Source organism: Cibotium barometz, chromosome 8 (assembly GCF_041138505.1).
Source record: "Cibotium barometz isolate CiBa-2024 chromosome 8, ASM4113850v1, whole genome shotgun sequence".
Taxonomy (NCBI): Eukaryota; Viridiplantae; Streptophyta; class Polypodiopsida; order Cyatheales; family Cibotiaceae; genus Cibotium; species Cibotium barometz.
This window is the reverse complement of record NC_141053.1, coordinates 57833784-57848765: the sequence shown is the minus strand read 5'-3', so window position 1 is coordinate 57848765 and position 14982 is coordinate 57833784. Positions and strand designations below refer to the sequence as shown.

General features: G+C 44.2%; 1 protein-coding gene across 2 annotated transcripts in view; it reads right to left on the bottom strand.

Annotated features, from left to right (window-relative positions):
• The window catches only part of LOC147636470 (diphosphomevalonate decarboxylase MVD1, peroxisomal-like), a 40459-nt gene extending 26193 nt beyond the window's left edge, over nt 1-14266 (bottom strand). For both annotated transcript variants that reach the window (XM_086801911.1, XM_086801913.1), the window contains exons 1-3: nt 13885-14266; nt 12748-12946; nt 7450-7516 (exon numbers count right to left, since the gene is read on the bottom strand). In XM_086801911.1, the coding sequence (XP_086658037.1) occupies nt 7450-7516; nt 12748-12946; nt 13885-14106 (488 nt within the window). In that variant the 5' untranslated portion in view covers nt 14107-14266. The remainder of the gene's footprint in view (nt 1-7449; nt 7517-12747; nt 12947-13884) is intronic.
• Between the last annotated feature and the right edge of the window lie 716 nt (nt 14267-14982).

Below are 14982 nucleotides of genomic sequence, written 5' to 3'. Positions count from 1 at the left end.
CGGCCAGCTATCTGATGTCCACGACTGGTAAAAGGCAGTCGGCCAGCAGCCCTGAAGCCCACGACTGATGAAGATCCAGTCGGCCAGCACTAGGGTGCTCCCGGCAAGTCAACGAGGCTCCCCCACTTGCCGTGTCCTTATCATCCTTGGCCTTGGACTAGCTACCCTTGTCTTTGCCTTTTGTTGTCCCTATTGTTGAGTCCCAGACTTGGAACTCTCCTGCGTCTCAAGGGTTGTAGCAAGACAAACCGCATTTGAAAGATCACACGACCGATGTGCACAAACGTCTACATGCAAAGATGGTTTCAAACCATGCACAAATTACTCAACCTACTCCGACCCTCAGACGGTCCTTGGGAGCATGAGCAAAAGCTCCCAGAAACGAGCAAGATAGTCGGTTATCGATTCGCCAAGTTTTTGCATAAAACGCTCCCATTGTTTCTTTAATTCACATTGGTAATCTATGGGAATACACTGCTTCAAGACCACCTTGCGGGCAGTCATCCTAGCAAGTCACGGAGTGATGCCTAAGGTGATCTTCCCACCACAAGAGAGCGGTACCGTCAAAGCCGTACCCACCAAATGGAGCTGAAAAATATATGAACCACTTGTTGCTGCCAACGTGGCAACCATCTCACCGGTCCAATTGGTGACAACTTCTCCATCCATCTTCCCGTTGAACTTCTGAAGGCTTCAGAAGCTTCATTAATTGAGCTCGTTCCTCACGAAGCATGGAAGAAGGACTCGTCAAACTGGTAGTTCCCCAACGTTGAGCCGATGAAGGCAAGTGGAAGCTGTCCGGAGAATTCGATGGAGAGGGACTCCGAGAAGGAAATCGTCGGTGGCACGAACGGTGTCTCTCATTGCGAGGCATCGGGCTCGTCCGACTAGGCATCTCACTATGGCAAATATCCAAGCCATCCGGTAGAGACCCATGCTAGGGCTCCTAGGATGATTAGCACTCCAGCCATATACTGTTGTACTCACTGTCACTTTTGTACTCCCCCAACTCATGTACCCCCTTTTTACTGGTAGCATTAGCTTCCCACTCTCCCTAGTTGCTGCTTCCGGATGCTCCCTACTAATGTATTGTAGGGCTAGATACTTACCTTCAGTTCTTTCTTTTCTTTTCCAAACAGTGTATCAGATGTCACATGGTTGTAACTTTGGTCTCATAGGTCACTTTGGCCTTTTGAAGACGTTAATATAACATTTCATTTCATTTCTTGCAAACTATAGCATCTCTTGCTGCTGTTTCAAGAAATCAACCATGGCACCTGTGTGAACTTTCTCTAAGCCAATCATCCACAGGGCTCTGGGCTGATAGCCATACATGAGCATAAAAGGCCTCATCTTAGTAGCAAAATGCTTAGCACTCTTGTAAGCATACTCTACAAACAGAAGATACTCTTCCCAATCAAACTGTCTCATAGAAACATACACTCGCAGAATATCCACCGTCTGATTTACACGCTCTGTCTGTCCATCAAACTCGGGATAATCAAACGAGCTTATACTTAGCTTAGTGTCTAATTTCTTGAACACCTCATGCTAGAAATGCCAATGAACTTCGGATCACGATCACTAACAGTATCAAGTGGCAAGTCATAAAGGCTAAACAACTTCTCAATAAGCAAATGAGCAAGTTGCCCAGCTGAGATTTTCTCTTTCATAGAAATAAATCTTGCCATCTTAGTGAGTTGGTCAACAACCCAAATGGCATTATTCCCCCTCAAAGTCTGTGGTAATCCAATCACAAAATCCATCGAAATACTTTGCCATTTCTTTTCAAGTATTTCCAACTGATACAACAAGCCACCACATCCCAAGCGCTCGGCTTTATTGACTTGGCATTGCTGACAATTTCAACCATATTGTTCGACATCAACCTTAAACATTGGCCAGAAGAATCTCTTCTTACCAAATACTCAATCCTCACACACCCAGATACCCAACGCAGAAGGCGTGGCATGACACACAAACATGATGTGACTCCTCGCACCATCAACTTCGGGTACACATACCTTTTCCTTTCGGAAGAGCAAACCATTTTGAATAGAATACTACCTCATACTCACAGAAATAGGGGTCGGGGTCGTCCCAGCTTGGACAATATCCCAAATCCTATCAAAAGAATCTGTCACAAGGATACAAGCCCTTGAGAGCCACAAAGATAATGTCTCCACTCTTTCAAAGCATGAATAACAACAAAGAGCTCTTTTTCATGCGTAGGCCACTTGATTCGAGAATTCGTCAACTTTTTACTCTCAAAAGCAACTGGCCCGCCACCCTGGGGAACAATGCAGCTCTGATGGCAACATCATTGCCATCCGTTTCAACCATGAATGGTATACTTGGATCCACAATCTATAACATAGTAGCTGGTAGCCTGATACTTCAACTCATTGAAACATCTATCCAGCTCCTCAGTCCACTAGATAGACTTGTAATTATTGTATTTTTCTTTCTCCACCCCTTTACAAAGATTCAAAAGAGGAAATGCAATCTTTACATAGTTCCAAATGAATGTCTGGAAGAAGTTGACAAATCCTAAACAGGACTTGACTTGGGTGATGGTCTTCACAGGATTAGCCATTCACAGACCTTCCTGATCTTTTCATAATCAATGTGGACACCATTAATGTTAATAGCCTGTCCCAGGTACGTCAGCTCTTATTGAAATAAATCATTCATCATCTCCTGGAAAGTCGCTAGTGCATTCAAGAGTCCAAATGGGCGAATAATGCCCATATCTAGTTCTAACCCGGTCTTAAACACATCATCTTCAAATATCCTAATTTCGTGAAGTATCGCGCTCCACAAAGCCGATCAATAAGGTCATCCATCCTCGGCAAGGAATATTTATTCTTAACAATAAACTTGTTAAGACCCTTGTAACAACACACATTCTCTTAGTTTAACTTTCTTATCCACCAAAAGAACAGGTGCACCCATGGCGACATATACTAGATATTATATGCCACATATGGACGTAACTCCTTAAGTTATACATCAACTTCTTCCTCCTCAGTTTGGCTTAACTTGTAAGGCTGCCTAAACACTGACTGAGGCCGAGGTACTAGCTTAATCCTATGGTCTACCTTAATCCTTTGAAAACACATCCGAAAAATCTGACATAATCTCTCGAAAGAGCTTTCCCTCAGGAGTATCCACACTTCGAAGGTCACCACCCTTTGAGCCTACTGTATCAATGACACTAGAGCTCAAAGTAGCCTATTGGTCTCCCACAACAAACCTCTCCAAAAGAATAAAATCACTCTTTTCTTCCTTGGCATGGGCAAGACCTCATAATTTCCACCGCCATTATTTTGTGCTCCTCGAACAATGGCAAAATATGTCTCCCAATGACTCACCCAGGCTCTCAAAAAATCTCAAGTGTAGTTTCTCCGCCCCAAAGAACAACTCTGGAGTAAAAGGAGGATACGTTCCAAAAGTACCCAATGGTCCATTGTTGCTCACTTTGAGAGACATCCCAGGCAGAGAACCCAACTCAAACACATAAAGAGATGAAATGGGCTAAAAAACTCAATCAGTACCTATCTAGATTGGAGAGTTCAACAAAAAGGGCTTTATCAAGTGCTGTTGTAGAGGTTTCCAGCTTCTCTGGTTCTTCCTCCTCTGAATCTGCATCTTCTATCACCAAGTTTGCATGGTTCTTCTCTTGTTCCTTGGCTATTTTCTTGAAGCACTTGTATTCAGTATGTCCCAGCTTTCGGCAATAAGTGCACTTCATTGCCTTGTCTTTGAACTTGAGAAGAAGCTTTTCTCCAGGTCTAGGACCATTGTGTTTGGTCCTGTAACCTCCTGTCCTCATCAAGGACTGCTATCATGCTGTCATAAGTCATCTCTCTAGATACTCTAAGTGTAGAGAGCACTTCCTTAAACTTGTCTCTGTCCTCGAGACTAGAGAAGAGGACAGCCTTCTTGTCATCTTCATCAATGTCGACAGTGAGGACACCATGTTGTTGTAATAAAGAACCAATAGTGCTCAAGTGTTCTTGAAGTGAGTGATGCTCCTTCAATTTTAATGTATAGTATTTTTGTTTTAAGAACACTTTGGAGTTATTAATTTTATTGCCAAATAGATTTTCCAACTTGTTCCATAGCTCCCATGCAGTTTTGTCGAAGTCGATGCGATGTATCAAATTATCTGCAAGACCCACGCCAGTATGAGCAAGTGCTTTGTCATTGCAGTCCACCCATGCTTTGACTTCTGGAGAGGTGGCAGCTCCCTTGGGCTTCTCATCTATTCCTTTTACTATGTTCCACAGACCATCTCTCATGACGATAAGCCTCACTTTGGTTTGCCATGTTGGAAAATTTGCTCTAGAGAATTTTCCAAAGGTGATGATTGATCTAGGCAAATCCATGATGAGTGAACTTGTGATGTGGCTGCAAATGCAGGTTAGAGAACTGCAATGGAGAGAACTTGGTTGACTATAGCAAAGGTGTGAAGGGCACAGAAAAGCAAGCGGAAGGGAGAGGCACGTTGGATCAATGAACAACGGGAAAGTGAGCAAGATATGGTGCAGGTAGCGTGGATCTGGCCATCAGGCGGAAAGGTGCAGCAGGTGCAAATAGACAGGAAGGCGAGGCCAAGCAAGCAACCATATAAGGATGCCAAGAGAAAGGCCATCGTTGCCGAGATAAGACAGTGGCGATGACGGGAGAATAGCACTCGATCAGCACCGACGGGAGAAGACAGCGGTCGAGGTGCGCGAGGTTGTTGAGGGCGAAAAGATCAAAGCAGAGAGTGAAAACGGGAGTGACCCAGCAACGCCTAGCCTAGCGGGCAACTCAACCGGAGTTCTTGCGCCCTCGATCCGCCCAGTCGACTGAGCAGCAACGCTCAACTCAGCCTGGTCGGCACCCTATCATGGGGTCCACTAGGTTGGCGGCAGAGCAACGGCATAGGTCCAAGCAACTCAACAGCAGCGCAAGGCGCAAGGGGCAGCACGCAATAACCACACCAACATGGGGCACAAGGAGTAACCGGCAGGCCACCAACACGCAAGGACCAGTGCTCTGATACCAATTGTATGCTGAACCTATGATTGCTGCTGCGAGACTATGGAGGGTAGAGCTCCATCGTGGAGTGTGCAGAAAGTTAGAAGAGAAAACAATGCTCAAGTGTTTGCACGACTCAAATGAGTATGGATTGCTTGATATGATTTCGAGTACACCAAGTACATGCTTTTATAGGTTGCATTACTTACCTTTAGACTCACATAAATCACATACACATATGGGAACACGACACATAGCACACACTTATCTTATCCAGATAAGAGGGTGTTCACACACTTACAGGTACACTTACACATACATGAGGTGTTCACACCTATACAAACACATATAGATGGATACACATATACTGACAAGTATACGTGGCGGACATACAAGACACAAGAGACTCCGAAATACGCAACAAGATTGGTATGGTATAAGGTTGATTTTTGCAAAAGAAGTGAGTAGCATATGAGAGAGAAGAAAAGAAATGTGCCCGTTAATTCCTTGGGGGATCCAAGAAACAAAAAGCAAAGGGATAAATATTATAGAATTTTCCAAAATTACCAAATGTTGAGATAATGCAAGCCTATATATTAGGGGTAAGCCTTTCGAAAATTCAACTTTCCTCCTCTCCTTGTAATGTGTGAGAAACTCAGCTGGAGCCCAAAATGGTCAAACACATGTCACAATACATGGACACATGTATCATGTACATATAGGAGCTCCCAATTGCCACATGTCTCGATCAAAATAGCCTCTCCTTACACACACACACACAATTCGAGTTTTTGCACTCGCCTGGACAATCTTGGAGCACCCAAACATGTACTTCTAATTTTTCTTCCCAATGCGAAGAAAACCATGTTGTGATAAGCCAAAAATGCCCAATTGCCTCTTACAGCATGAGTATTAGATAGAGCTCATTTTTCATGGTTTTCAAGCCTAAGCCTATATTTGGGTTTATAAACTAACCATTTTAACCAAATTAAACCTAATCCACACTCCATTTGCAACAAGGTAACCATGCTTCCATTCTGGTTACATGGAGATTTGTGCAGCGAAAGCCCTAATATACCCAAATCCATTTAAACTAAGGTTTTCTACACAACCATTATTTCCACCCTTCTAAACCTTACAATTGCAATTTTTAATTGGTTGTTTCCCATCACTTTCTAATGCTAACTCCATTCAATAAATTTACAAAAGAATTAAGCACAATCAACTTTCACTAATCCTCTGAATTAACAGTAACCATAAACAAGCTATCACAAGAATTAAATTAATAATCAACGCCCTAATACCAAATGAAACACCCCAAGTAAGCGTCCACCTACCTGTGTATCCGCCCAAGACCGACAACTCACATTTTATAGCTTGAGAGGCACACCCATAGCACTGCAACACCGCACGCGAACCAATGTAACCATGGACAAACAAGGGAAACAACCCAACCATAGGCTCCAAACCAGACGTAGTGGTAAGCCACCCTCCAAGCTAGACATCGGCGCAACCCTTGCAACCCCGCACCCACAAGGCATGCACATCCAATGCCACACACCCCCAGCCCTCACAGTTTTCATTGGTACGGCTAACCACTGGGTTAACCACTAGCTGGGACCCTTGGGCTGCCCCAGTTCCAAGGTAGAGATCTCCAAAGGAGCTCTCCGTCAAATGAGCCATAATCCCAACTTTATAGCCACAATGACCAGTTCACACTGCTATAAGAACGTTCTGGCCAGCCTCTAATCACTAGCCTCATTATGTCCACACAACATGGGACATAACAAAGGGGTACTCCAACAGAGTCTGCACCCTCTTCCCCTAGGCATGCGGATCTCCCATTGTGGTCCTTTCGTTGCCTAGTGAGTGCTTGTTGCCTCAGCTGCTCCCTAGGCCCTTTCCCTTCTTGTGAGGGCATTGGAGGCTCCTTCCCCCTCTTTCTGGGTGTAGCCTCCCTTCCGGCCAAGCAGGGAACACCCCCCCCTCCCCCCCACCTCTTCCCCCTTTCTTCTTTTAGCTTTGTACTCTTGACCTTCTCGAGAAGGGTTGTAGCCTACTCACGAGCCAATGTCTTTTTTTTTAACTAATAAGGAGCTTCTCTTGAAAAAAAAGAAAGATCACGGAATACCATCATTTAAATTGCACTAGCCATAAGAGTAGGTGCAAGTTACAAGATGTAGCAATTCAAAGAGACAAATCAAGATGGTTGAGAATATTTGAAATCAGATCCTCGTTGCTGTCCAAAACACACAAAAAATGCCATGGAGAAGAATAAGAAGCTCTTTAATTGCTTTTTTTTTAAGGACGGCCAAAGGGGAATGGGAAATAGCACAAAGAGACCTAATTTATAAAAATAATCACCTCACCAAGATAATCTGATTACGTTTTAAAAAAATGAGTGTGGCATATAACACATACCTTGCAATTGAAGAAAGCTCCCCTTCATAGCTCTCCTGAACTCCCATGAGTTGTGCGAGAGTGTAAACTGAAAGCATGAAACCAAGCATAGTAAATTAGAGTTGACGTTCTTAACAATAAGAAAATCCTTGCATCCTCTGTCTTATCAATTCATAACTGCAAATAAATTTGCTCGGCTTTCATTTTAAAGTATGCTCATTTTTTCTACATTCAGACACTATAAATTTGTCAATTGCATTTATCAATGGCCTGTTTTTTCTTCAACTCATTAATTACTAGAACCAAGCAATTGACTTCTAGGTGTGTGCCTTAGTCTTGGATAAGGGCAATTGATTTCTACACACCTTATTCGCGGTTGCCCACACTTCTTACTAATATGGGGAGAATGAGATTTGAACTCTCACCCCGAGTTGAAACTTCTACACTCTACCACTAAGCTACAAGCCTGATGTTGGCTCATGCATATTAACTTTTGTTTTTATTTCGGATCAATGCCGTTGATAGGACAAGTCTTTTTTATTCAAGTGTGCTTTAATAGCGTAGACATTCAACTACAACATTATACTCCCTAACATTCTTTTTTTTTCTTTGAACTAGATGAGTAAAATTGTCATACCATGTTTAATGACAGCTGACTGTTGTAAGTGCAAATCTCGCCTATGCTAGAAGGAGATCAATTGTGTTGAGATATCGAGCTCAACTAGTGCTACGGACATTAATGACCCGCTTGGGTGATAGCTTCCACGCTTACGCCATTGGCTAGGTTGGTGAGATTATATGCGATATGCCACCAATGGTTTACAGGCTGTGTGACAACCACTGTGTACTAGAGTTGTCGTAGTTATGGCGCCAGCTCATGTAGACGGATTCCCACTATGGACCGACCTTTGTGTGTTATAGTAGGAGAGTACTTTCCCTTATAGTTTGTACTCTTATCTCTTTGTGTTATAGTTGTAGAGAAGAAAGAATGGAAGAAAATTCAGCCATCCATCTCCCTTGTGTGCTTGCCAACCCTTGTCTGTGTGTGTTTACTTGCAAGGAGAGCTCAAGCTCATCCTCTCCCTACATTCTTCTCATGGTATCATAGCACTAGTTCGTGTGAAGAGGTCAAGAGACAAGCAAGAGACAAGCAAAGGAAGCAGTACACGAGTGGGTAACTTCATCACTTTCCCTTTGATTTGGAAGCAAATCTCTGCCGGTAGCTACTAGGCAAGAGCAACAGGCAAGCACAACAATAAGGTGCACTGTCACATCTTGAGGCACCCTTCGCAGTGAAGCAAAGGGGTATTATATTATGCGTGATTTCAAAATTTGAATTCGAAGCCATTTCAAGCACCCTTTTGGCTCTGCAAGTTTTATGTATGCACTCTGTGAAAGAGTCAATTGTCATGTGCAAGACATGTGCTATTTCTTGAAGGGACAAGAGGATAAAGAACCAGATTAGGACCAGATTTAGGAGCTATTGCTGCTAGTTTGGGCAAAAGGACCTTATGGAAGAGTCAAGAGCTACAAAAACTGAAGGGACTTTTGTCCAGGACCTGGTCGACAGTAGGTCGGCCAGTCCATAGCATAGTTACCAAGGGACGGGGACGGGGACGGGGGACGGGGACGGGGACGGGGGACGGGGGACGGGGGGTGGGGATGGTGTAGTGAGTAGGAGAGGATGGAGAGGAAGGTGATGGACCGTGGAGTAGGAGAGGGAGATAGTGGAGAGGAAAGCTTGAGTAGGAGAGGGAGATCGTGGAGAGGGAACTCAAGTCTTGGAAGGCTCTTCTCTCTCTCTCTCTCTCTCTCTCTCTCTCAAATGGCCAGTGTTAACGGCTAGTAGCCGTTTATTTGAAAAAAAATGCCTGAAGATTTAGCTGTTGCAGCCGTCCCCATCCCCTACAGACAACGTCCCCCCGTTCCCACGGAGGGAACGCCCGTCCCCTGGTCCCGTCCCCCTGGCCGTCCCCAGCCCGATGTGCAGGTCTCTCTGCTTGGGACGGCGTTCCCACGTCCCACGTGGGCGTCCCTCCGTCCCCGTGTCACTATGATTAGGGTGGCAAGGCCATGTGGTGCATACAGGAGACATTGTTCGTCATCTTGGGTATCCGGTGGGTGTGGATGTGGACCCCCCAAGCGCTTCTTGCTTGGATTTCTGCTCGGATCTCGGATAAATTTGTGTATTGGAAAGCTCAAGGGTGGCCTATGCACGTGAGCGTTAAGGTAGCTCAAGTTATTATGCTTAGCATGATTTCCTATTTTTTGCCTTTGCTACCTTGGACGCACAAATCTCTTCTCCGTTTGGTTGCTCCCATTCGGTTTATGCTGTGGAAGAGGCAAGGAAATATTATGGGTCAAACATGGATAGCTTGGAATCACATTACGACACCCAAAAGAATGGGTGGGCTGCTTGGATGTCCGCTTGCATATGGTGGCGCTGCCTTCAAACTGGCCATGAAGAAAAAACACAGATTTTCCTTGTTGGGAAAAAATGCAGATCTGCTGGTTGATTTTTTGCCTACCTGGAACTACATACTAGTATGCGGATCTATGCAAAGACTATGTAAACTCTAACACAAAGACCTACTGCTTATGACATCAACGACGACCTTTTCTGCGTGCAAATTAACACACCAGGCTACAGGAAAGAACCTAACTCAAACCTAAATGCATGATGTGTGAGAGAACACCTGACGTGTGCAAGAACTTGCTGTAGGCCGATCTGATGCCCTGATACCACTGTAACATGCATGCAGAAAGCATGCTTGATTAAGTCCTTTTAACACTGATTAAAAAGGGTTATTGGTATGGCGGTTCCAAGAATCGCCTCTACTGCACTGGGATTTGGCATTGCAGTATCGTTATTTGGATGCCTGAGATTGATATTGTGATCCTCATAACTGCTGGTCAGCCAGTTTACGGTTGGTGGATAGCACACATCCTGTACTTCCAGCTGACAAATCAACCAACTGTCCAAAAAGCTCGTACTTGAGCACTTGGTCTTGCCTCTTCCCGGGCGGCTTGCTAGGCCCGATCTGTTCCGATTCTGCCCCTAAACTTGTCCTTAAGCTTGCTAATGCTGAGATCCATGTCCATGTGGCACTCCATTAATTGGTGGACATGAAGGGGAGTATGTGTGCATGCTTGAATTTGATGCAACCACTTGATCTTTTTAAAAATAATGGGCTATTTACATCGTGGTTGGCATTCTTTCTATTCAATACGAGATGGACTGTATGGTTCTGTATGTGAATCTATGGAGGTATAAATGTTGTTGTTCGCAAGTGCTGATTCTATGCACTAGATTTTTGTTTCCATTAAAATTAAACCTGACCATTAAGCTTTTATACTCTTGCACTTGTTAGTATCTGAAAGCTAACACACACCTGCCACCAACTAGTGGCCAGCACCACACACGGAGGCGTACACACATCTGTGCAGCCCATGGGAGAGGCTGACAATCCTGCACAGGCTCCCATTCTGCCCAGCCAGTCCTACCTTTACAAAAGTCTAGGCGTAGGGGAATAAATGATTCAAGCATCCCATCATTGGCCTTTTAGCCCCCATCCATGAAGCCCTCTTCCATGCAAGTTTTCCACCTCCAACAGCCCCCTCCAATCAAGCAAGACAAGGAGCAGCCCAAGATCTAGAGCCAAGCTGTGATACCATGTCTGAAAGCCACTAACTAGGAGGCGACCTCACATGATACATCTGCGTAGCTTGTGGAAGGGGTTGGCAATGCCATGCAGGCCCACTCTGCCCAACAAGCCATCTTTTCACAAAAGTCTAGGCTTGGGGGGAATAATGATTCTAGCAACTCATCATGGCCCTCGTAGCCCTTGTCCACAAAGTCCTCTCCTCAATGTCAAATAAATAGTGGCTCACTCACCAATTTGAGAAGAATGCAGGGATTTGCAAGCAAGCAAGCGCGCCGCGCGCGCGCGCACACACACACACACAAGAGTAGGCAAGCACACGAGTGATGGATGACTGAATTTTCTTCTATTCTCTTTTCTACAACTATAACATAAAGAGATAAGAGTACATCCTATAAGGGAAAGTACTCTCTTACTATAAGATACAAAGGTCGGCAGTCCATAGTATGAACCCGACCGCACGAGCTCGCACTATAACTATGCCGTAACTCTAGTACACCAATGTGGTTGTCACACAGCCTGTAAACCACTAGTGGCATATCACCCATAATCTTACCAACCCAACCAGTGGCGTGAGTGCGAAAGCTATCACCCAAGCGGGTTATCAATGTCCGCAACAACAGCACTAGTTGAGCTCGATATCACAACAACATCTGGAAAATCTGGAACTCCTAGTAGTAGGTATGCCCTCAATGCTTGTATACTCCCTTTGAATAATAAAGCTTGTCTTAAGGAGGGGGAGGCGGGGAGTGTGTGTCGGCATATTTTGGCCCAGTGAGGGGTCACCAATTTATTTCATGGTTATCATGGTATTGTGTGTTTTTGTCTTTAAGTCTTAATCACATTAATGGTATAAGTGATTGTGAGATCCACTCCCTCGCTACATTAATCTAGTCACACTTCTGCATTGATCTATGCCCACTACTGCTTTGCATTCCTTTCAATTGTGAGGATGCACTTTGTTGACCCTGGACTAGGTTTGGATTGAGTTTTGCAGGCTAAAGCTGGTTGAGAGAACCTCATTAAAACTCTCTATATACAGGTCAGAAACACCAATCCCTTAGTTTATGTTTCACTTCACATCATGAATGCATTATGTCCTCATAGTCTACCTATGACTCAGTACTGCTCATATTCCATTCCCCCTTCACAACCTCCTACCATGAGCATTCAGCTGCTGATTGCTTCCTTCATCTTGCATTCGCCCCAAGCCTCTACACAATCCATCCGTGCTTCTTCTTGTGATCATTGTCAACACGCTCCCAGAAAAAATTGCTGAGCTCTAAAGACATTTGCTAGTATCACTTGGACTTATTTCTTACAAAAATCATCCCATCATAGGGCTCCTTAGATATATACCTTGTGTTTATTATCCCTTGTTTCGAGATTTATCCAAAACTTAACAAATGTAGGACCTTCTAAGCCAGCACAACATAAGACAGCTTGTCCTCCCTTTTCCTCCATCAAAGATACTATATGCTTATGTTCTTCCATTCACAAAGGTTGTGTTCCTTTGTCCAACAGCACCGCAAAGGAAAAGAGATAAAGCTTTCTCACTATGGTTGAGAGAAACTTTTGCATTAGCAATCATACACAAAAAGAACACTTAAGTATAGCAATGTAAGGACTTCTTAATACAAAGAGCTGAAGGCAGTACCTAGACATGCAAACCCTGCAGCCGATGATGCCAGCCCTGCAGCTGTAGGAAAATTGTTTTTTGATGCAATATGTAAATGCAGACTTTCCCAATCTTTCTTGGCAATAATAGCACCAGTATTCTTATCAACAACATCTCCTGCTCGAGACCTGATCTCACGAAGACAATTTCTGTATCTATCACCTTCAATAGAGACTTCCTGCAGCAATAAAACATCATTCATTTTCTGAAGTAAGTGAGATTTTTCTGCATGTTATAAAGATTACATTTATATACATGGTTACTATTGATAAATATATTTCCCTGCAAAACTAGAGTTATTAAATTTTAAATCTATATACACACGTGTGCACCCAATTTTAAATCTATATACGCACGTGTGCACCCAAACCCCCTTCACACACACACACACACATTTAAGATACATTTTGATTATCAACATCATTTGTTCATTAGAAGCACTAATTTACAAGGTTGGATACAGTCTTTGTGCCAATTTTCCATCTTGGACTTTTGGATATACAGAGGTCTCAAAACCTTGATCCTTATATGGATGTAAAAGACGGACATGGCAGACTTTGACCACACTTCCAGAACAAACTATGCAAACTAATAAATGTAACAGAAGCATACCATTGGTGGGAGGACAGCTGCCCCCCATCTTGAGTTTATTGGCACCTCAAATGAGTCTATTGGAAAGCTGGCATCCCAATTTGATGCAAGTTTTGTAGATTCCCTTAGGAGAGGAATTTTCCCTCCAAGGTCCCCTTCCTTCCATGGCTTATGGACTTGCAAATCCTGAAGTGGACAACCAGATCCCACTCTGGTGTGGTCAAGCACCTGACCAGTCACTCACTGTCTCATTAATCTCTGACAGCTGAGCAGGTAAGGCAACAGATGGCGCTGGCCATCATGGCTTGAGCTCAATCATCTGAATACGGAATTGTATCGGCAATGGAGACTGGAGAACATGTTTGTTTTTAAGTTCATTTAACATGTCAATTTAAGCACTCAGTATCTCTTTAAGAAAGCATGGCAACGTCAAGCACCACAAGGCCTTTCTCAAGGTTAGGTGACATGGGTTTTCTTTTGCACGCAAAACATCCAGCAGTTAAAAGGAGAGAGAATGGTACTGACCTTGCCATTGAGCCAGAGGCGATCGGAGGTGAAGGAAGGGCTTGCGGCCACGGTAGTGGTGGCGGAGAGATCGTCGGGGTTGAGGGTGACGCTGATGCTGGAGTTGATGGGCAGGATGAGCGCCTCGTCGCGCTTCCCCCAGTACTTCACCACCGCGATGTTGGTGGGCGCTCTGCCCGTCGCCATCACCAGCCACTCCTTCTTGGCCTCACGTTCAGCCATGGCACCCCCAAAAAACACAAAACGGGTGGTGTTCGTCTGTCTGTGGGGGGAGAAAGAGAGGGAGAGAGAGAGAGCGCGAGACGCACAGAGATGGTGGTGGAGCTATATATTGATTTGAGTGGGCTCCAGAGAGGCAACGGAGCACATGTGATTATCGCCTAAGGCCCTAAGCTCACAAAAGGTCTTCAAATTGTTGCCAAACATACACTTTGACGATTCATTTTGTCTTCACAACGTTGATAAAATTTTGACTTTGTACACATTTCTTAATGCACATGCAACAATCCATTAACTTTTTGGGAAGATTCATAAGTGTGCTTGGATGTGACAAGAATCTCCATGTTGAGAACTCCATTGGGCGATAATTTGGAGACTACCCAAGGTCTTATACGTTTGCATGACTAGGGTGTGTGGTCTCTTATAAATTGTCAAAGTGTGGACAAGTTGCTTGAGTATTGGGCGCTTGGAATTTGCAAAGGCTAGAAAGGATCATAGCAAGTAATGAACTTCATGATTGAAACCTGGGACTTGCACCCGGCCCAACCACGAGGCATTCACTTCGCCACAATTGGTGGGGGCTTGAACCCAGGTTCTTTTCTAGACACTTCAATGCCCTATCCACTCCACCAGTACTCATAATCACCTTTCAGTGCATGAATGATAGCTAAATATAACAATATATAGGGCACCTATCTTAAAGAGGTTACCTTTATTCATCCAACTCACCTTTGTCTCTATCCATATGTTGACTGCATTAACTCCAAGACTTACCTTCCACCTCGCATCCTTCTGCATCTTTTGCCTTTTCCAATTCACCAAGTTAAAATTTGGCATTGCCAATCAAACCCAAATTTTTACAGTCCTCCCCCCCCCCCA